Here is a 23,090-nt window from a genome sequence, read left to right as displayed (position 1 = left end):
CCCGGGACCGAGTCAACCATGATACAATGGCACCAGCCATGATACCTTTTGACTTGAGAAGAAATTAATGTTCATCCATTCTCAAGCATTGTGACAGTCAAGCTTTTAAGGTGGCAGTAGAATAGTGGTTTCTAGCTTTCAACCAGGAAGTCCTCCATCATTCTGACTTCTGCCAACAATTCAATTTTATTTTTGTAAAGATGTGCCCTTAGACTAGTCACTGTGGCCCATTGCCCCTACCCTGTATCTATAATACTATGAGCAATTTATAGCACACTATAAACTTCCAACTTAGGCTGCAGTAGTGTTCACACTTTTCTGGGACTGAGCTGCATTTAATACAGCAGGATTTACTTCTTCCTCTTCCTCTGCAGGTTGTTGGCAACATTGAAGATTGTGTCTGTGTTATGCCAAATTCTAGCTTGTTTGTTTGCTTAAATATTTATCCCACCGTTACTTACAAACACTCCCACAATTGCTAGTGCTAAAAAGAACAGCAATGAAATCAAGACAACAACAACAAATTAAAAATTTGAAAACCCAGATGAAATATAAATCATGACCACTGGTGCAAAAATTGAAGCCATAGCAGCAGATTAAAACCAATCTTAGTTAATATTTGTTATAAAGGCTTGGGGAAATAAATAGGCCTTTGGTGCTGAAAGGATGTAAGAGCAGATGTTTTGTGAACTGTCCCGAGGAAAGTCAATAACTAGGATGTCACAATTGAGAGAAAAATAGCACAGACAACTGTTTTAGTAGATATTATTTTAATGTATGTCCTTAGTTAGAAGGCACTTTCCTTGGTGTACATTCCTACAGTAGCAGGTTGTGAGAAATTGTAGGACAAGTATCTCACAGTCACAGAGGAGCCCAGTTCCCTCCATTGCATAATCCCACCAGTTTAATGGAAAAATTACTTGGAGACTGATTTGCAAGTTCACATCAACCAGTTCACTATTTAAAGCAATATTTATCCGATGGATTCCATTATGTTACCTGTTACTCTTCCTTCTAGAAAGCACAATACTGATACTGAAAGAGGTGGTGAGGTCTACTGAAAACAAGTCCAGTCATGAACATTGGAAAACGACCTCTAGAGGCAGAACTTAGAAATGGCAAGAGTGGCAAACAAAACAAGGAGATAACATTAGTATTGTAGTATTGTAAATATTAGTACTGTAAAATTTGGGGTGTTCTGAAGTGAAGTGAGTCTTGATTTGACAGCATAAATAGGTGATATGGGAGTAGGAATGGGTGAAGATGTTAATCTGGTTTCTCTTAGCTTCTAATTTTCCAATTTTCAGCTCAGTTCTTTACACTTCCAAGTCAATTTGCATTTTTTCAAAATAAGTCCTCATGAAAATTCATCAAGGTTTTTGTGTGAATTTTGCTTAATATAGGGCTTATCCACGCTTACCCTTTGCCCTGCTCTTTCCCGCACTTAAAAGCTCTGTCTCTGAGCAGAGTTTTTGCAAGGAAAGCTCCGGAACAAACAAACAGAACAACTTATGCTAATACAATGCATTTTTGTATCTTATTTCCACCAAAAATGCACACTTTTGTTATTCACACTTTACCCTACTACCGGTAAGTGCATTATTGTACACATCACTTAGCGGGAGAACTGCACCGCAAAATTTGGAAAGTGTGAATTTTGAAGCATGGTTGTGTTTTAGTTTGCAAATGGTTTCAGAGAGTGAGAATCAGGTTACGTTTGGCTAATCAAGTTTTTCCTCCATCCCTGTACAGCAGACAGGAGATTTTCCCAGGTTGTCACCAAATTGAGATTTTATTTGTTTTGATGGTGTCAGAAGGCAAAGTATGCCTCTCACCTGACCTCACCAGTAGGACAAATCATAGTTGTACAGCTTCAAACTTGTATTGATTTTATTGTCCTGGGGGGCAACAGAACAAACCCTTTGATTTTCTAGGCCTTCCCTTCTTCTTTAAAATCCTTCACATTTTGCCATGAACCCATGCATCAATCCCTTTTGCCCTGTGATTCATCTGGCTCTGTGTTCATCTGGGTAGAAATAGCAAGTTTTGCCCAACAATTTGCCTTCATTTCTCTGCAGTCTCAGTTGGAGAAGCTTAAAATAATTTTGTTTCCTGATGAGGAAAGCTTTCAGGCTGCAAGTCTAACAATTTGCCTAAGCTAAGCCTTTGATACAATAAAATGAGAATCTGCTGTGTTTTCAGTACAGCTCATTTCTCATGCTGAGCTTTTAGGAGAAATGTGACAGAACAAAAACTGCTGGATGCCTAATATTTCTGAGAATCAGAAAACTATGCCCTTTCCCCTTATGGTTACTGGACTTCACAGTGAGGGTTACGATCTTTCTGAATGAGAGATAATCAAAGGCAAAACACTTTGAAATTAGGGGTAAATTAAGCAGCATTGCATTTTCTATTCAAATATAATCAAGTAATACTTTAAGGAGCAATGTCAGTCTTTGAATGGGATATTGTTCATTCGGGGGACAGGAACCGGGAGTCCATAGGAGTTACTTCATTCGAATCTCTAAATAGGAAGCCTATGTGCTGGGACAAGAATACTCTGAAATAAGGCGTATTTCCTAATAATGATATTTACTCTCTGCAGAGGAGAGGAAAGCTTGAGATCAAGATGCCACATGGCTATTTAACAACGGTTAGAGACAAAATCTAGACAAAGATAAATCATAGGAACATCAGGAACATTGCCAACTTAATGAACGGTGGCTAAAATAAGTAGGGCTCAAATACAGGAATCCCTACTGGGAGGGGATTCCAGAGTGGGTGGGGGCTGTGGGACAAATAAGAGTATTTTCTCATATTTACAGTTCTTTTCCTGAATATTGTAATGCTAAACTGTGGTGTAACTTGCTTTCCTCCCCTTCAAATAAACCACCAACAGATTATATAACAGTAGTTTTAAAAGTTGACAATTCTCATGCAGAAACAATATATTAAAACACAGCAAGGTTTCAAGAGCTGCCATGCCCTAGTTTCAGCTCGCTGGCATGTGTTCAGATCAATGTGCCTGTGAATCTAATCCACCAGATGGGGGAGCCATTGGATGCACACACACAAAAAATAATTGCTTAAAAGGCCATAAATACAAAACCATCCCTCAATATAGTCAGTAGCATAATATGTATGTTATAACTCTAGAGATCAGATTTTTAAAATGAAATAATGTCATTTTTCTGGAGGGAGGAGGGAAAGCAATATAAAGACATATTTACATATAGCTTTAATTTTATGTCTCCTTGTACCCACTCTGGGCAGCTAGAGCTAAAATTTTGGAGACAATTTCTTGAAAGAAATCAACTTTATATTTCCCTCACACATTTTTTTACAACATTTTCAAATATGGATTTAGGTAGTTCAGTGTTTCTTTGTTGGTTTATTTTTTTAAAGTGCAAAACTTCGTGGGATGTATCAGTCGTTGTTGCTCAACTGACAACAAGGCTTCCATAAGTGATATAGTAAGGAAATCAATTTCCTTCTTCTAATCCCCGTACCTCCCTAAATCTACTCTGAAGGGTCTCACAGCAGATTGGGAGGAGGTGCTGTCATAAAAAGCCCTCCCTTCCCTCCTCTGTCAATGGAAGACTTACAGTCAGTTGAGTGACATCTTTGGATGCAGACCTATAACTTTACCTTTTTATCAGCAAAACTAGCTCTGTCAAAAATGAACCCCGAAGACGTCAAATTTTCACATTTGATTTTTGTATGTGGGTGCCAAATCTGAAATTTGGGCAGAGCTTTACAGTATTTCCAAGTTCTCAGTGCTCTTAAGTTCTAGGTGCTATTATATTTATTTTTACCCCGCCTTTTTCCCTGGCAGGGACCCAATGTGGCTAAAATATAAAATAAGGAAAGCTAAAGAGCAGTTAATCTTTCAGTTTTTCAACGTTATAATTCCTCTGAATGATATAATCCAGGAGATTTGGAGCCCAGTCCCGGATCAATAAAGGGATTCTTGTAGATAAATATTCATAATAAATCTCCCTTTGGCGCAGGGCTCCTCCCTTAATGATTTCCAGTGCACATTCCTCCTTCGGTGCTGCAGAGGATGACTTGACCACTCCAGAAACTGCTTTCATGGCCGTTTCTAAGGGAAGAAAAGGAGCTCGAGTTAAGTAGGTACTCTCTGTTCAAGAAGTCAGTCAACAAGTGCCTACTGGGCAGAGTGCCTTATACCTGTCTACTCAGAAGTAAACCCAGAAGTAAACTACTCAGAAGTAGGTTTAATGGGGCTCAGCCTCAGATAAATGTGTAAATGATTGCAGCCTTAGTGAAGCTGATAAGAAACTTTGCCTGGCTTTGTTTCCATGAAATAGTGCTTCACTGAATTTCCAAGTGTGTGGGGGTGGTATGTGAGAATCGATGATTTCAGAGGAATTCAGATGACTAGTTCCAGTAGCAGTTTCCACATCAGGAGTGTATCGTAGACTACTGCCTTCATAGGATGAAACATTACAGCTTGCGGTGGTTGCCATCTGGTCATGGTTTTACAGAAGCGGATCCCAACAATTTGTGCATTAGACAAGTAATTTGTTAGAAATCACTCTTTCAAGTTCTCAGGAATTTTGAGTTACATGCGCTGGCTGTTTCCAATGGTAACTCTTGTGTCTTTGTGCTGTTGCATCTGCATGTGCGTGTTTATGTATGTAAAAGGGTCTATATGTAAAACGAAGTAGAAGAAGCTCACATGGTTTGGAGCAGACATCCCCAGACTTCGGCCCTCCAGATGTTTTGGACTACAATTCCCATCATCCCTGACCACTGGTCCTGTTAGCTAGGGATCATGGGAGTTGTAGGCCAAAACATCTGGAGGGCCGCAGTTTGGGGGTGCCTGGTTTGGAGGCAAGAAAAGCTTAGTCAATTCCAGACCTAGAAATGTACTGTTAAACATTGCCCTCTTCTCTTCAGCACTGTTCCTTCTCTTCTAAATAATATATGACATATAGAGAAGAACTGAGGAACCATTTTATATTCTACTGATGCAAATGGATGCTTTTGAGTTAGAAATAACACAGGCATCCCCAGACTTTGGCCCTCCAGATGTTTTGTTTTTTTTTAAAACATAATTTTTATTGATTTTACAAATTACAAAAGATGGTACATACATATACACCTTTTCCACCTTCTTCCCACCCCCCTCCATGGGTCCTCCCCTGCCACAGAAGTATCCCACGCAGGTGAACAGTCAGAAGTGGTCCATTTTATGATTGGGTTTCTGTCCTCCTCCCCCTCCCCTGCCCCCGAAGCCCCCCCCTGCCACCAGGGAGCTCCAGTGAACCAGGGCAGTACGCAGGAGTTCATCCATCCAACCATCTATTGTCATACCAAAAAAAAAAAGAAAATACAAAAAGAGAAAAAGAGAAAAAAGAGAAGAAAAAAAAAGACAAAAAGGAAAAAAGACAAAAAAAATTCATCATAATTATTAAATTCATAATTGTTAAACCATATTTTGTGGGCTTCCCCACCCTCCCCCCTTCCCCGGTTTTCCTCCCTTATTTATCATCTTCAACAGTTTCATAGTTCATATTTTATAACATACACCTTTATATCTTGTACCACTTTTAAACTAACTATTATCATTTTCGCCTATTGTCCAATCACTGAGAAATCAAACTCCCATTTTTTCTTCCCGTGCCTAATTTTTACCCCTCTATAGGCCTCCATATTTTCACCTTTTTCCAGAATCAATTCACTTTTTAAACCTATAATTATTCCCAAACTAACCTTACACCCCCCCCGAGTACTGGCTCCACCCCACCAATCCAGCAAGTTCCATAGTCAGCAGTCCAGTTATAGTCCTATTAACCCATCCTTACAATCACAACTTCACTTTCCCTTCACCCCACCCCCTGTTTACAGTCTTTTGCCATCCAGGCCTCCATATCAGACCCCTGAGCTTCTTCTCTTCTCTGCTTAATTTTTCCTTCTTCCCTGTGGTCATTCTGGAGTTCCAGTAAGTCCAATCGTGCCCCCCTCGAAGGGGAGGCACTCCATCCAACTTTTTGTTGAGTAAAATCATCATTTTTTTCGTGATGGGCTTCATTTTGTGTTAAGTCATCACAGTCCTCATCATTGTCATTCTCACATTCGTCTTCTTCAGTTTCAAAAGCTTCATCTTCTAAGAAATCATATTCTGCCATCATCATCTGGAATTGTTGCTGTAACACTTGCCGTTGTGTCTCCTCTTGACATAGTTCTATTCTTGCTTCCCACATTAAGGTCAAAACAGTCCGCTGAAACTCAGGCGGGTACCTTTTTGTTGACATAGTTCAGTCCTGTCAAGGTCAAAACTTGTCACATGGGGTGGAATATAATCGCAGTCTATTTTCTCCACTCCATTTTAACAAGCTGGCTGCATTCTTAAAAATAAAGTTCGAACTCACATTTCAAAAGTATATAAACCAAAAAAGAATTTCCAAAAAGTCCAGAGATAAAGATAGAAATAGAATTTAACTATAAATCCTGATCAACTCACTGGATTGTCTGGGCTGCCGGCTCCCGAGGAACAGAAAGGTCTTTCTTAGTCTTAACTTCTTTCTGCAGGGCAATCACAACCACAGTCTCTCTCCCCTTTTACCCTGCATTTAGGGGAGATTCTCTTTGATGCCTTTGAGGAATCCTTTTAAGTTGAAATCTTCTGTTTACGGCTTCGGGTTTCTGTTTACTGTCTCTTATGTTACCGTAGGGAGGGGGTGGCTTCCTCTTTTCCCCTCTCTCCCAGGTCCAAATTGTTGCCTTAATTTACATTCCAAAGAATCCAAATTACTCACAGTCTATTCATTTGCTGAATGTTCTTTGAAGAATTGGCCACCTCCACTTCCCAGACTCGCAGCTTCGCACTCTCAGAGCAGCAATGTCAGCCTGTCCGCCGCGGTTCACCTCCTCGCTCTCGGGGGCTTAAACAAAGCCGATCCGGGGAGGAGAGAGCCCGCTTTTGGCGCCGCCAGGCAAAATCTGTCCCCAAAAAGCTCGATTTGGGGCTTTTAAGGAGGTTTCGCTTCGCTGGAACGATTCCCTCCACCTCTGAAGCGCCGAGGTCCGCTCCGCTGTGCGGACCCCCGTCTGAGCAAGATGGCGTGGTCAACCGGAAGCCGGCCCTCCAGATGTTTTGGACTACAATTCCCATCATCCCTGAGCACTGGTCCTCTTAGCTAGGGATCATGGGAGTTGTAGGCCAAAACATCTGGGGGGCTGTAGTTTGGGGATGCCTGAAATAACACTTCATCGTTAATGCAAAAGCTTGCACGTTCACTTCAGAAGCAATTTGCGTGTCTTATCCATTGGCTTCACTGTCCAAACATACGTCATGGGGAAGCCCTACTTGAGAAAATGTTTCTTGGCAATTTCATGGCATTAAAATCTATGGTGTTTTAGATTACAAAAAGGCCAATAAACAAACGATCCATATTTACGTTCAAGTTGTTGAAGTTGAGATCTGAAGGATTTTGAGCACAGCACAAACCTGCCAATGAAAACCAGGTCCTTATAGTCAGGTTTCAAAATGTTAAATTGTACCTGTATCGATGAGTCCAAGGATGCAGAGTGTGATGGAAACGTTGGTGTTCTGCATGACAAATTCTTGCCTCAAGGAGCTGAAAAACCCATCCAGGGCAAATTTTGTTGCAGAATAGTAAACAGTGAGTGGGAATGCAACTTTGCCTGGAAATATAGCAATAGTCATGGGTTAATTCCACTATAATCCTGCAGGTGGCAAAGTAAAACCAGTGTTGCTTGCATCTCTGAGAGAGAGATTTTTCTCCTCCCTGCTTCCATTTGTTTACTTATTATTTTGTTTATAAAATGTTTCCAAGTTATGTAAGCACTCAAAAACTTGAACTTATGGCATAACTGGACCTTGTAAGAATTTTTAAAAAGATATTTCAAAGCACTCAAGATGAACTGTTTTCCCCTCCCTGCCCCCTCTATAAGGCTGTTTTGTATATTAGCAATTATACGCAACTCTGATTATAGCCTGTGAAATTTTAAGGCAGAACAGAAACATTCTGATAGAAATGCAATGAAGAATTGTACAGAACCATACTTATTAAAAGCACAAGAGTGCTGGATTGTGAGCCAGAGATCCTGTCAAATGCTTAGGGCACAAGTGGAGAAAGTTTAGTCCTCCAGAGGTTGCTGGACTACAACTCTCATCATCCCTGTCCCTTAGCCATCCTGACCGGGACCTAAGGTTGATGGGAGTTGTAGTCCAGCAACATCTGGAGGGTTATAGATTCCCGTCCCCTGTGCTAGGGTAAAGCTGCTATGAGGATTATTATGAATATATGAGATTCAATTGAGATACCTATAGTAGAACACTTGGACACCTTTCCCTGTGCTGTGGCAGGAGACACTCAAAAATTAGTCCCTGGCCTGCCTCACAAGCAGAGAGAGAGGAAAAGGGACTAGAGGGCATCCTTACAGAAGTGCCAAAGGAAGAATTGAGTAGACCCATCCATATAATTCACACAGGGTTTGTTTTTCACCCTACAAAGGAGAACAGTCACCAGAGTCACTGGGTTTTTTTTATTAAAGATTTTCTTGATTTACAGAAATATATGCAATGTCTCTTGTAACATTTTTACAAATCGGTTTCATTTGTTGATACATTGGGAAGAAAGAGGGGGATAGAAGTAGATGGAGGAGATGGGGGGTCAGGTGACGATGTTTCTATTTTACTTAATATATAGGGGGGAGTTGTCAGCATCACTTGTGCAGGTTTTCTGTTGTTCCTTTGTGTTCCTTTGGTGGTGAGAGAGGTTGGGGTTGGCCTAGGGCAGGCATCCCCAAACTTCGGCCCTCCAAATACATTTCCCATCTTCCCCGACCTCTGGTCCTGTTAGCTAGGGATCATGGGAGTTGTAGGCCAAAACATCTGGAGGGCCACAGTTTGGGGATGCCTGGCCTAGGGTATGATTGTTCATTTGGTTTTTGTAGTGGTTTTTGTTTTGTGTGTGAGTGGGGTGGGTGGGTTCCAGAGTCACTGTTATGGAAGATTCCTTAGCCTTGCTATTCCTTAACAAGGTGAGCAGCTCAGAGATGGTCTTCATTAATGGGGGCATCTCAGGTTAAGAAAACACATTAAAGATGTGAGTTGATCACCACATAAGATATTCTGTACCTTTTTTTGGAGTTGGCTTAGCGGGTATGCACAATTGGAAGCTGCAACCAGCTGGGTGTGCAGTCATATATGTTCGCAGTCATCAACATGCACGGCTATCATAGTAGGAAAATCAGAAATGTTTTAAGACGCTCTAAGGGCCGCTGAGAGCTACTTCACACAATTGCTGTTTGTACTCACCTGCCAAGGATGAAACCGCTACGATGCTTCCTCCGCTGTTCTTAAGCATGGGAAGAGCTGCAGCTGTCATGGTCACATAGCTTAAGAAATTGATATTCAGGACCTTTTGCATATATGCAACATCACTATTGAAATAGCTTAAGTAGGAAGGGCTAACATGATTCAGAATAAGCATATCTAGACCTCCTAAAAACAGAAAAGAGTTGTTAGAATTGTTTGTCTTGATCAGCTATCCTACCAATGCTGTTTAATTTCTAAAATAAGAGATACTTGGATGCCTGGTTCTGACCCATGTGTCTGCATAACTTGAGATGCCTAACTGAAGGACTCGGCTGTGTCACTGCCATTTTTCCCCTGCTATATGGTCCAGAGTTTGTGGACTCAGCTTGTGCTTGCAACAGGCTTGTTATCTCAAGGAAACAATGTTAGCATGACAGCCTTGAAGCAATGATTCACATTTTCCTGGGTGTGAGCTAGCTCTGATCTGCAGCAGAGGTAAGGCTGGGCAAGGTTTTCTATCAGGCCATCTATATTTCAATGAGTTATGATGCTCCTTACAAGCCTGTGCCTGATTCAGGGCATATAAGGCTGTTAACACTTCACACTGGAGCCAAACTTTTCAGGTAGATTTGGAGTACTTCCAGTTGTGTGCTTCTAGCTAGGGAGGTCCATGGTTCAGTTCCCAGTGTGTCAGCCATGCAATCATGCCACAAAAGCTTCTGCAAAATGGTTTGGTGAGTGTGAGCAACTGGGGCCGTACTGGGCCAGAAGGCTCCACATTCCTGAGAGTTGAAGCCCATGAGAATCAAAAACAGAGCTTAAAGCTCTGCAAAGCTTTAAGAGCACTTAATAGCATAGTAGAACTCGGACTAGCTTTCTCCATCGAGTTAATGAGTGATGCTTATACTACTATGGGCAGGGACGCGGGTGGCAATGTGGTCTAAACCATAGAGCCTAGGGCTTGCCAATCAGAAGGCCAGCAGTTCGAATCCCCACAACGGGGTGAGCTCCCGTTCTTCAGTCCCAGCTCCTGCCCACCTAGCAGTTCAGAATAGCTTGCCAAGTCTCCCGCTGAAAAATGCGGGATCAGCAGTGGCGCGGCACCGGAAGTCGCTTCTATGCATGTCCAGACATGCGTAGAAGCGACTTCTGGTGCCGCTCTGCCCGATTTCTGGTGCCCAGACATGGGCAGAGCGGCACACGAAATGAAGCCTCCCTGGCAGGCAGGGAATTTCCGGGATTTTTTTTCCATTTGGGATAACAGCAGGAAACGGATTAAAATCTGGGGGGTTCCCACGAAAAATGGGAGACTTGGCAGCTATGAGCACGTCAAGTGCAAGTAGATAAACAGGTACCGCTCCAGTGGGAAGGTAAATGGCGTTTCCATGTGCTGCTCTGGTTCGCCAGAAACGGCTTAGTCATGCTGGCCACATGATCTGGAAGCTGTCTGCGGACAAACGCCGGCTCCCTTGGCCAGTAAAGCGAGATGAGCGCCACAACTCCAGAGTCGTCCGTGACTGGACCTAATGGTCAGGGGTACCTTTACCTTTACTATACTACTATGTTAGTGGCCATTTTGGAACTGAAGATCTCAGGACATCCTTTTTTAAAAAATTAAGTGCTTCACCAAAGCCACAGCATAGTAGTATGTGTTAATTAGCTAAATATTAGGCATAAAAGAGCAGTTTTAACAAAGGGGGGGGGGGAGTAAGTAGTCTAGTGTTCCACCAAGGAGTTCTATTGAAACACACTATTTACCGTATTATGATTTGAAGTCATGGTGAGCATTGCGGTTGCCAAGGTTGTGAATGATACCAAATTATTCAGCATAGTGAAAATCCAAGTGGACTGTGAGGAGCAGGTTTAGAAGGATCTCTTCAAATTGGGTGAATGGGTGAGATTCAGGTTGCTTCCAAACTTGCCTTTCCCCTGGAATCTTTTATTAATTAATTAATTAATTAATTACAGGGAATACAGATAGCCACTGCATTCCAGTGTTTTGTCTGTTATCCTACCATACTTTTACAGGGATGATTTTGGGATTATTCTTTTCTTTACTCATAATACACAGTGCGTTCCACACAGTGCTTTAATATTCTAACAATGTTGGTAACAGGTTTTATTTTCCTTAGAAAGGATGCACCTGGATTAAATGGAGAATGGGCTGGCACTGGTACCAGTGTGGATGCTGTGAAAAATCTGCATCTACGGGGAGTGCTCATCCCACAATAAACACCCTCCTGGAAGCACCCATAGGTGCTGTGCCAGTGTGGAAAGACAGATAGCAGGAGTGAGTTGCGAGGCACTTGACGGCAGGGTTGAGTTTCCTGCATTGCTCTGACCCACTAAACTTTCCACGATTAATTTCTGGAATTGGTTGCTACAAGATGTAGTGATGAATGATCACCAACTTGGACAGCTTTAAAAGGTGACCAAACAAATTCATTATGGAGGATAAGGCTATCAACTTATGATGGCTGCCTAGAAGCTCCAGGTTCAGTGGCAGTATACCCCTGAATATTGATGATGAGATCATGAGTGGGAGAGGGCTATTATCTTCATGTCCTGCGTAGGAGCTCTCCATGGGCATCTGGTGTGGAGAGAGTCTCTTCCTTTAAATTGCTGGGAGGTCTTCACCTTAGTGAAGACCTCACTTGGAAAAACAATATAACTCAGGTGGTTAGGAAGGCCCAACAGAGACTCCATTTTCTAGGGGTCTTGCGAAAGAACAACGTTAAACAACAGTTGATTACCTACTTCTATCGTCCACAATAGAAAGTCTCCTCTCATATTGTATCACAGTGTGGTACGTTGGCTTGACAGCCACAGACAGAAAGTCTTTACAGAGGGTGGTGAACACAGCACATGATATCATGGGCTGTCCCCTGAGCCCGCTAGATGACATCGCAAGGGATCGTTGCCTTAGGAGAGCGAGAAAAATTCTCAGGGACGATTCACACCCCGGCCAGCACCTCTTTAATCTTCTACCCTCGGGCAGGAGATATAATCAGTCGTATAATCAGAAGTATAACCAGTTGTATCAACAGGCTAAAAAAACAGTTTCTATCCGTGGGCTGTTAGGCTGTTGAATGGAAAATAATATAGTCCAACAGACTTTTGGGGTTGGTGTGTTGTGCAACAAGAACACAGAGTGCAATGGGATTGAGTGGTTTTTGGGGGGGGGGCTGGGTTAATTTCATTGTACACAAGTTGTACATTGACAATAAAGGTATTATTTATTATTATTATTATTATTATTATTATTATTATTATTGATTGACCACTGTAGCAAACAGGACCCTGGACTTTTTGGGCTTTTGGTCTGATCCAGCACAGCACTTCTGATGTTCTTATAAAGCAAGCATACCCCACAATTCCTCTGCTTTCTTTACCACAGACTGAGCGAATGCCATGTCTTCCATGCTGCCATTTATGTAGCTGGCAGATGCTGCACCCAGCTCCAAGCACCGAGCAACCACCTGAAACAAAGAGGAAGGGAGATTTCTGGAGGCTTGTTGCCCTTTCAGCCCCTTTTGAATCCCAGCAAATTAAATTCCTATGCAGCATTGTAAGGAAACAGCTGGCTAGTTCAGCTTACCAGAATACTCTAAGCACCACATTTTTTCGGGGGTGGGGGTGGAGGCTGTGTGCTTGATGGGTTAGCATTATTAGTGGGGAATTTCCAATGGAAAAAGCAGCTTCATCAAAGTTTCCAGCTGCAAGAACACTGAGTTTCTCATTTGTAAAAATCAAAATGAAGCAAAATTGCTTTGAACATTCTTAAAATGAACTTGCAAATTCTGGATATGGGCTCTGGCTTTAGAACTTTATCCCTTACTGGTGTCACCGCAACAGCTGCTGTCACAGCCATGTCAGGCTTCTAGCTTGCTTTTACAAATGTATTGGAAGTCCTAAAAATGTGTCTGTAATGATGACCATATTTTGTATTGAACAAGAGCTGCATTTTAAAGACTGCAACAAAATTTAGGAGACAATTGGATTTTCTATAATCAAGGCAGGGGGGGAATCCTCTTCATTATCCCAATTTGACAGACAATTGTTTTAAGTGTCACTGGCTCCCTAGTACCTAGTTTTTGCATTCTTCTTCTTTACAATATAACAAATAATTTAAATATAAAGACTATTAAAATCTAAGCACAGGTGATGCATAAATACGTACTAAGCATAGAGTGCTGGCGTAGTTACAGTAGTTAACTATTGTATCTTAGCCTTTATTACTTTTTCTGTTAAGTAATTCAGTCAGTGTACAAAGACTGAATTACTTAAAGATCCCTAGCTTGGACCCACTTCTGCCAAAACTTGCTAGGCTGAAAGTCTGGTGTAGGGTTTCCCAGACTTGGGTCTCTAACTGTTTTTGAACTTCAATTCCCATCATCCACAACCACTGGTCCTGCTAGCTAGGGATGATGGGAGTTGTAGTCGAACAACAGCTGAAGACCCAAGTTTGGGCAACCCTGCTCTGGTGGATGCTTCTAGTTCATTCACCTTTATTATGAGAAATCTGGTCATCCAAGAGAAACTCTGGGTTCTCTGAAGTACACCAAGGTCTAATTTGATCTCCCTGGCTGATTTTAAAGACTTCAGTATGTAACATTGCCATCCATTGTTGATAGGGCCATTCTTGCAACAGGTGAAATGAAATCTAGCATCTGTGCTCTGTTTGCCAGACTGTTACTTCCTCTCTCCCAAACTCGGGGGGGGGGGGGGTAATGCACCCAGTAATAAGAGTGCATGCTTTGCAAAAGGTCCCAGGCTGACATCGCCTGGTAGAACAGGGAGTCAGTGTAGACCAGGAATAGTCAATGTGCTGCCCCCCCAGATGTTGTTGGACTACAGATCCCATCAGCCAATGTTCAAGGATGATGAGTGTTGTAGTCCACCAGCATCTAGAGGGCTCCATGCTGGCTATCCCTGATGGAGACAGTGCTGAGCTAGATGGACCAGTGGCAACTTCCTGTGTTCCTATGAGTGGCTGGAGGAAAGGCTGTGCACCCGTGCCATAAAGAAGCAAGCTCGACACTAGACATGCAGATGCATGCATGCAAGTGGGCACACCGGCTTCAGGGCTGAAGCCAGATCAATGAAGGAATCACTCCACCCCTGACCACCCCTTCTTCCTTGACTTTGCAGTGAGTGATGGAGCATGTTGGGTGCTGTTGGCAAAGAGGGTCCCCCCCTGTGCTGCAAGACTTTGGCTGTACCACCACCATCCTGATAGCTCCAAGCAGGCATTAACTCAGTGCTAAAGCACAGATTACACTGGCTAAAGGTCCCAGGGTTAACCCCCTACATCCTTGGTGGTTAACTTCCCCTGTAAACAGTTGTTCTAGTGCAACTGGAGTGTGGGAAAAATATAACTACTTGTGGAGCATAAGGGCCCAGGATGCGTCCCAAAAAGGGATAGATTAATGGGAAAGGAAACCAACCAAGAAGCAAGCCAGTAGGCATTCCCATCCCGCTCTACCATGCAATCTCAGGACCTCAGATTTTCAGAATTCTTCGCTATGTGGGCAGTACCTGATTGTTGGCCAACTCCGTGTCCCATTTCTGGCTTGACAATCTGGCAAAAGTGTATGCTGTAAATTTCCTAACTCTGAAATCAGAAGGGTTTGGTGAGGTCATTTACACTATGGTGTCTTATCTTTAAAGTACTGCTTCTTGCCTGCCACGTCCCAGGATTGGATAATGGCATTGCCAATGCCCTGTCCTCTATTCAGACTGTGCGATTTCATCAGCTTGGCCCAGTGACCAGAAGCAAAGCAGAGGCAATGCCCACAGCTCTGTGTGATCATGGTAGGATGAGCCCAAATGCTCTAAAATGTTGGGAGAAATTGCTTGAAAAGATATTAGGTGACGTTGCATACAAATATGTGTATGTCGGGAGCAATGTGAGCTAAAATGCTCACAAAATTTTTGTGAGGACTTAAAAATGACAAACTTGAGATAAATCAGCAATTGCTTTGTCAGTTCAGTGGGGGAAAGGAGTTAAGCGGCAGCTTGCCCCATGGTGGGGTTGTGGGAAGCAACCCAGAATTGGGACCACTGGTGGGTGCTGATAAGCCTTTATGGTGAAAGTGTGTGATCCTGAGACTTGCCCAAAAGGTCTGTGAGACCCTTGGGCAGGGAGAGGATCCCTTTTGAGGTCCACCTGATGTCAAAATCTTGGGACCTTAGTAGAGCTCCCTCAGCCAAACGGTGACTTGCCAGACCCAAGGAGGCGTAGCAGCTATATGCGCTCAGGGCAGGGTTTGCTTCCTCACACAATTCAGGTTAGGAGGGGCAGGCCTTAGGCCTGCACAGCTTCCAGTGTCACTGTGGATTTGTTGCATAAAACATGAATAAAGTTGTGTCCCTTAATGAACCTAATACATGCTGCCTCTTCTTGCCTGGCTGAGGGTGGAAATAGGAACAAATGGAGTTGAGCTCCAGCAGTTCAAGTCACTGTGTGGGTTGCTATGTCTATAAAACCTCCTGGGTCGTTTCTTTTTCCACTCTAGGGCAATAATCTTCCCACAGCTGTGCTTCTCACACTGCTGTTTGTCATTATTGACATGCATGGTGACCCTTGGGTGGTTTTTCCTAGTGCTGTGTACTGTGTACTGTTGTCTCTGTTCTTCAGGTTCTGAAAAAGTATTCTTCCATTGCAGAAGAGACTTCCACCGTCCCGCCTCTTTCTCACTTTAGAATTTGTTAGAATTTGAGTGGATGAGGGGTCAGGCTTATCTTATCACTGCAAAGTGGCTGTGGGTGTGTCTTGTGTTTTTCTTTCCATGAAATGTTTCTGCGGAGCCCCACAGCCTTCCCAGCAGCCTGCACTTCCTGATCTGTTAAAGGCCCATGGGGGATGTTACTGCATGATGTCTTCCCCCTGAGTTTGAATTGAAACATAGGAAGCCAGGAAGGCTGGCTGCCAAGGCACAGAGAACAGTGTGATCACTGATTTGGTGTTTTTTTGTTTTATTGTTTGAAGGAAGTCCTTTAAAAATCATTTTTCAATGGTTTCTTTAAAAGGAAAAATTAAATTAAAACCCTTTACTTTTCAAACAACAACAGCCAGTAGCTGCCAGGAACCTCCCCGCTTTCCCATGCTTACAGAAAAGTGCAGCCAAGGACACCATGGCTTTTTCAGGAAATGCAGGCACCCAGGAATGCTGCAGAGGACAGACTACTGGAGAGAGGATTTGCAGAATGAAAGGGAAAAAATGCTCAGAAACATCCCATAACCAACCTGAAAGTAATGTAAGCACAAGAAAAGGCCTGCGTGCAACCCACGAGGAATTCTCGAAATTTTTATCTTTTCTTTCATAATTTTTGAATGTGTGTGTGGAGGAATGGAGGGGGAAAGTTCCACATAACCCCAGTTTTCTGTCTTGCTGGCCTCCTCCTTTAACGTAAGTCAATGAAACTTGTATGGAAGGAGTCTGTTATCCTAGAAACCAAAGATTGGGATGCTAAACTTGCCCTTATCCCACTTCCTTTTGATCCAAAATCAATTTTCGGAAGGGGCAAATAAAGTTCCTCTCAATAGGTCCCCTATCACTCCTCCAGGTGCTGGGGTCCCCTAAAACTTCTGCTTCCTCTATATTTATTTATATTTGCCTATTTTCCTTTCTGGATACCCACCCACTCTGCCTTAAGCAATCACACTGGACAAAGCTGTCTAGAGAGATGTGCAGTGAGAATAAATATGTTCGCCAAGTGTTGAAAAGTTTAGCGTGAAACCGATTTGAGATCACGTTCAAAAACATTTGATGCATGTACAAAAGAGGCCCAAATTTTGCATGCACAGACATTCAAGGATGTACAGTCCTGATGTAAATAAGTGGTAACACTTTTGTGAGTGCCTGGGGGGGGGCTTATATAAGTTGGTGCCATATTGGATGGCGTGGTATACCAGCTCATCCCTTATATGAGGATCCCTTTTCCCATGAGGCACACTTCTGTAATGGCACCTACTGCCTCTCTCTTCCACTTCTATGCGCAAATACACTGATATTCCTGCAAATTGAGACAGGCATTCACACTCTGCTGGTGGTCAACTGCAAAACCTAAATTGCATCTGGAAATAAATACATTTATATAAATCTGAATTTTAGTAAAGTATACGACTCTCCCTTCCTTCCTGCCCGGTTTGGTAATTTATCGTCACCCGTATGTGAATGTTTATCCCAATGCACATAAATATGAATTTTACATACATGGAGTTACACATTATCTATCACCTGTGTGTGCAGGTGACTCTACAGAAGCATGCCCAGTAAAAGGCATGCATATATAAGTGTATGACATTTACTTTCTGGAGCTTGGCTTCTGTTCGCGCAGTGATCAGTATGTGGGAACCCATGCGTGCCAGGTGGTATGCCATCTGCTCACCGATTCCAGTGCTTGCCCCAGTAACAACCACACGCTTCCCTTTCAGCATTTCTGGAGAGCAAGATATAGGGACAGCCATTTATAAAGATCACATTAAACACACCACCCAATCCTAAACCAGTCTCTAAAGGGCAAGAAGCCCAAGAAGAGAAACAGCAGTTTCTGCCTGCCGATCAGTTGCCCAGTCCCAACAATCTTCCAGTCTAATCTGCATTCTTCTCCCAAGAAACCAGCAGTCATAAGAATTGCAGACATTACAAAAGGATGCAGAATGCCAAGACAGCCATTTATTTTCGTTATTATTTTACTCTAATTAAACATGAACATGCATTTCTTTTTAAAGCCACTTCATATACAGCATTCAGCTTTCTTGAAGTTTTTGAAGCAGTTGTACAATTAAGCAACTTTAAAGAAAGCCCAATCCTTTTCGAAATAGACAGAATATGAAAGCCTGTTGGAGAATCCAAATGGCAAGCCTCCTAACCACACCTGTTTGCAGGAAGAAGAAAAAAATAGCCCTGCCTGTAGCGTGATGTATTTCAAAGGCTTGCCAAGCAAAGCCTTCTATTATCGGCAATGCAAGAAACGCCCAGACATGTTTCGTTTTAGGCTTGCACCAGTTCCTGTATAAAAACCATTCCAGTGTGACTCCTTTCTCTTTCTCCCCCTCCGCCTTCCCCCTGCTTTTATTTTAAAATGTCTTTACTTTTTTAAAAAAAACTTACCCGGTTTAAAGTCTTCATTTCCCGAATAAAAACAGAAGGCCAAGATCAGTCCTGCAAAAAGAACCAGAATCTTTTGCAGCAGACCCATCCCACTGCAGAGTCAGGAAATAATCAAGCATGAGAAGCAAAAAGGAGGAGGAAAAAAAGCCCTGCAGAGCTGTTCCAGACAGAGGGAGCAATGTCTATGCTGCAAAAACCTGGTAGCATAGAGGCAGCAACTTGCCCAAATGTCCAACCTTCTGACAATTCAGGGTACTCGAGGTAACAGCTCCATCACAAGCCTCTAATTTACTGTTTGTCAAGAGTTGATAAACTTCGGCCTACGTGATCTTTGGATCCTGGCTGTCCCATTTCATATTTCCTGTCCCTACGTTTAAAATAGAGAAATTTGCACAACACCCTGAAAGAGGTGTGTCTTTGCTGAAAAGCATCAAGTTTCACTTCAGAGAAGATCCCAGGCTGCCTACTCCAGGTGGGCTATTTTTTTTATAAAAAATATATCATTGTTTAGCATCTGCCAGGCATAGACTCCACACACGGCACAAGGCTCAAGTGCAAGAAGCTTATGACTTCCACCTCAAAGAGCTTGCAGAGACTGAAGTGCAGAGGCAGAGGATGTTGTTGTTATAATGTCAGGGATTCAGGGCAAATGGGTGGACATGACTAAGTTGCACATGTTTGGGAAGCTGAGCCAACAAATGTGTTGCTGTGAGTTTTCAGATCCTTTTTGGAACTCTTGACAGTCTTGCAGAGTTGTTATCAGTCTCCAAAGTACTTTTATGCCCATAATTAGTAGAATATTTCAAAACTTCATATGCCGTACCATATTTATCATTGGCATTACGTGGTGCTGTTTATGCTTTCTGATACCACAGAGTAAGCCATTCTAAGATATGTTAATCCCCACCTTACAGTGGTGGGCCCCTGACTCTGAGTGTTCTAATGCAGATTTGTGAGCCAGATCCACCCTAATTGTACCATGGTGTTCATGTGACGCCCAATGGGCCTGCACAGCTATGGACCAGTCAAATATTCAAGTGGCCAATGAACTCAGCACTGCATCCAGTGCAATTGTGGTGCCAATGACTGAACCACGTTAGGTTCACTAGCAGCACTGTTGTGTGCCATTTTGTTCTTCGTACGCTAGGTGCATGGCTTCCCTATAATGAAACTGAAACAACTGGTGATACAGGCCCAGAACATACCATCCCAAAGACTGCTTCCCTTGTACATCTAGTCCACCCCCTGCAATGCAGGAATCTTTTCGATCTCTGGTTTCTCCACCCACAAAGATCTGGAAACAACCTCTGTTGGAGACCCTGGAGTACCACTCTCAGACCACTCAGCTATGGGGCAACTTTGTATGTTTATGTGATTCTTCCAAGACATACTGGATCATACAAAAATAACCCTGTGCTTCTCTCTCATTCTTTCTAATCTTTTTCAAAGTCAGTGCCAAAATTGACTAGCATGACCAAGTATGCCAGTATGACTAATGAAGGACAGGGCCGGCTCTAAGGCAAGCCTGGGTGGCGCAGGGTGCCAGGGCGCCAGGCCGCCAGGGGAGTGCCGCGTGGCTGCGCCCACTACAGTAGCGCTGCGCCCGCCCGCCGCAGTGAGAAGCGGGGCAGGGCGGGGGGCGCCGGAGCGATCACCGCGCCCAGGCGCCCGACAGGCTTAAGACGGCCATGATGAAGGAGTTCTAGATGAAGATGAGGCAGAGTTATGCAGAGAAGAGCCAGCTTGATTCTCAACATTTGGGTTCATTAAGGTCATCATAGACAAATAGTTTCTCTCTCTCTCTCTCTCTCTCTCTCTCTCTTTCACTCACTCACTCACTCACACACACACACACTGTAGTTTATATGCTGTACAGTGCTTTTTTCTAAGAAAATGTTTAGGTGTACTGTCATTTTCCTACTTATATTTAAATACTGCGCCTCAATGAGGCCAAATTTAGATTCACAAAATGTTTAGGGGGATGCGTACCCCTGTGTACCCCCAGAAAAAAAGGACTGGCTGCATACATGTTGCTTATAAATGAACTGCTGCCATTCATGCCTATGGGAAAAGGAAAGGAAAGTAGACACTTGCAGCAAAGGGAGATGGCAGAAGCAGGGAGTCCATATCAGACACTGGGTGGCCTCAGGCTTCCATGTCAGAGATCCTGTAAGGCAAGTGTGGGGGAGCTTCTTCAGCCCAACTGTAACTTTCCAGGGGCCACATGCCAGTGTTTGGTAGAGCAATGAATACCAATTTACCTAATACAGTAGGCAGTGGTGGACCTACATTTTTGGAGCTCTGAAGCTTGAACTGTTATGGGGGCCTCTTCACAACCAGTAAGGAGGTCTAGGTAACCACTGTTACCTTCTTCAATGTGGTTCTGGGCTACTAATTCTTAAATTTTAGGATTGTTGAAATACACACACACACCAAAAAATAAATCTGAGTTGTGTGACTCAAATTAGGTGTACTGGATCCAATTTTTTTAAGGACGTTTAAGCCATTTTTAATAAGGGAGAGAGAAATTAAATGTAAACTAAAAAGCATCTAAGGTCTCTGTACACTAGGAATTAGTAATGACAATTCAGCTCTTATATAACAGGTGTCATCTTAAATCACCTACTGCTTAGATCTATTTCAGAGAATCTTCCTGGATAGTACAGAACAGTAGAGTACATCTCATTACGTGGCATTCTGGGCATTATGCCATAGTACTTATAGACTAGGCATGGCCCCAGTTGGGCTAAGAATCACCTAACAGGATCCTGAACATCTGTGTTTGGAGGAATAACACAAGGTTAAAACCAATGTTCCACAGGAAACATTGTTGGCAGCAGTTTGATGACGTTGAAGTGCTCTAGTATAATGGGCATCTCTCCCACAGTCTATGCAGACACTGGAATCTTGACTGCTAGAAACAACTTAAAAAACAATTAGGAAAGGGGGAACATAGCAACGTATCTTCCCACTCAAAAATTAAGCCACTGAAAAGTTAACCCTGAAGTATCTGTTCTTGGTGCAAATCCCCAATGGCATAGCAGCCAAGTATTAATAGAGTCTCAGAGGGAGAGGGAGATGCAAGTCACTGGTAACACTACAAAAAGCAAATCAAAGGATGCAAGTTTTCCATTTAATCATTAGTTGCAAAGTTATTCTTACCTAGGGGGCTGCAGTGATGGTTATAGTTAATGAATACCTGCCAGTTTACTCTGTCTTGGGATCATCTCAATAGCAATAATTGCCAGCTCCTGGTAATAAAAGCCAACTAATTATGAGCCATGTTATTATGAAACAAAAATTGCATGCAGAAGGTCCCAGTTTCAATCTTTGACATCTACAGGTAGGACTGGGAATGCCCCCTGCCTGAAATGCTGAACCGCTGCTGGTAATGGATCCGGCTCATTATTAGGCAGCTTCCTATTTTTCTATCAAATGATGTAAGTTCCAGAAGGTCTGGAAAGTGACAATTTGCCAAAGGCTTTTTGAAAGTCGAAGTATGCAGTGCTTATTGGACCACCTCAATTCTCAAGCTTGTTGACACGCTTGAAGAACTAGAAGATAAGCGAGACTGGACTTACCTTTGCAGAAGAAGTGAAGCTTCAAGCAAGACTTGCTCTCTGATAAGCTCAATAATTTCATATTGAATATTGCTTTCCATCATTAGGAAGTGCGGTCAGGCTTGATTCATCATATAGTCAGAGTTTGCTTTGTGACTAAACTTCCACATGATTAGAGCTACCATGGAGTCAACTTTTGAATAGCCATCACATGCTGAGTTGTATGATTCCACCTTGTTATACAGACCATGAATGGGATGACAAAAAAGAAAAGAAAGTTGGTTTTCCCCTTCCACGCCCCCACAGCAGTCTGTTCTGCAACTGTTATATTACACAGATTTTGCTTGCTGCAGTGTTTATTTCTCAACTTCCCATTGTTGGTGAGGAAAAGATTTTCCAAAAGAAGCAGCAGTAGCAGCAACCCCCTCCCCACTTCCTAATAGACATTTAAATAGAGCTGGATGTTTAAAAATGCTTATCACCTGCACATCCCGTTGTGCTAAACTGAACTCAGCACTCTGCGGAAGTGGGAGGCAATTGCTCTTACAAACACAGCCAACCTTTTGTGTGGCTTTTCAGTTATATAATGAGTCCTTGTTTTGCAGGGAAATTCTCAGCTTTCCTGTGACTCTCCTCCTTTTCTTGTTCTAACCTTGAGGTCACAGACTCAGACACTTGACCTACATGAGTGAATAAATGAGGAATTAACAGCTGTCATATCTAACACCTGTATGCTACACCAGTGGTGGGGAGCCCCCCCCCCTGCACACTGCAGAAACTAGCTCTTCTGTTACTTGGTCACATTTTTTTAAAACTGCAAATTCAGGATTAATCTAATGAGTTGTTTCAACTTCATAAATTTAAAGTACTGTCGTCTAATGAATGAATGCCCAACTTTGACTCATGCCCTGGCAGAGTTTGCAGGTACTGTGTGTGGTTCACTCGTAGCTCAGTTTTGGATTTCAAGCATGGCTTTTAGTCAATAACTTTGACTTCCAAGTCAAATGAATACTAAATAACTGAGGGCTCTTTCAGATGACCTATTCATAGAACAGCCCCCTTCTCCCCCCCCCAGACTGTGTTAAAGCTGCCTAACTA

General features: G+C 42.9%; 2 protein-coding genes across 3 annotated transcripts in view; one reads left to right on the top strand and one right to left on the bottom strand.

Moving 5' to 3' along the window:
• LAMB3 (laminin subunit beta 3) overlaps positions 1 to 23,090 on the top strand; it is a 122,900-nt gene that overhangs the window by 4,717 nt on the left and 95,093 nt on the right. The window lies entirely within an intron of this gene.
• Positions 761 to 19,032, bottom strand: HSD11B1 (hydroxysteroid 11-beta dehydrogenase 1). Its single transcript, XM_035122664.2, has 6 exons — positions 18,433 to 19,032; positions 17,628 to 17,758; positions 12,681 to 12,792; positions 9,314 to 9,499; positions 7,531 to 7,674; positions 761 to 4,102 (listed from the first exon to the last, which is right to left on the bottom strand). Exons 1-6 carry the CDS (start codon positions 18,518 to 18,520, stop codon positions 3,882 to 3,884), a joined length of 882 nt encoding a protein of 293 aa, XP_034978555.1. The 5' UTR covers positions 18,521 to 19,032; the 3' UTR covers positions 761 to 3,881.

The sequence above is a fragment of the Zootoca vivipara genome, chromosome 7 (assembly GCF_963506605.1).
Source record: "Zootoca vivipara chromosome 7, rZooViv1.1, whole genome shotgun sequence".
NCBI lineage: Eukaryota > Metazoa > Chordata > Lepidosauria > Squamata > Lacertidae > Zootoca > Zootoca vivipara.
This window is presented reverse-complemented; position numbering and strand designations above follow the sequence as displayed.

Coding starts and splice junctions, on each gene's coding strand:
- HSD11B1 (XM_035122664.2), bottom strand. CDS start 18,520: ATGGGTCTGCTGCAAAAGATTCTGGTTCTTTTTGCAGGACTGATCTTG. Junction 17,759..18,432: donor AAATGAAGACTTTAAACCGG/GTAAGTTTTTTT, acceptor CTTGCTCTCCAG/AAATGCTGAAAGGGAAGCGT. Junction 9,500..12,680: donor GAAAGCAGAGGAATTGTGGG/GTATGCTTGCTT, acceptor TTCTGTTTTTAG/GAGGTCTAGATATGCTTATT.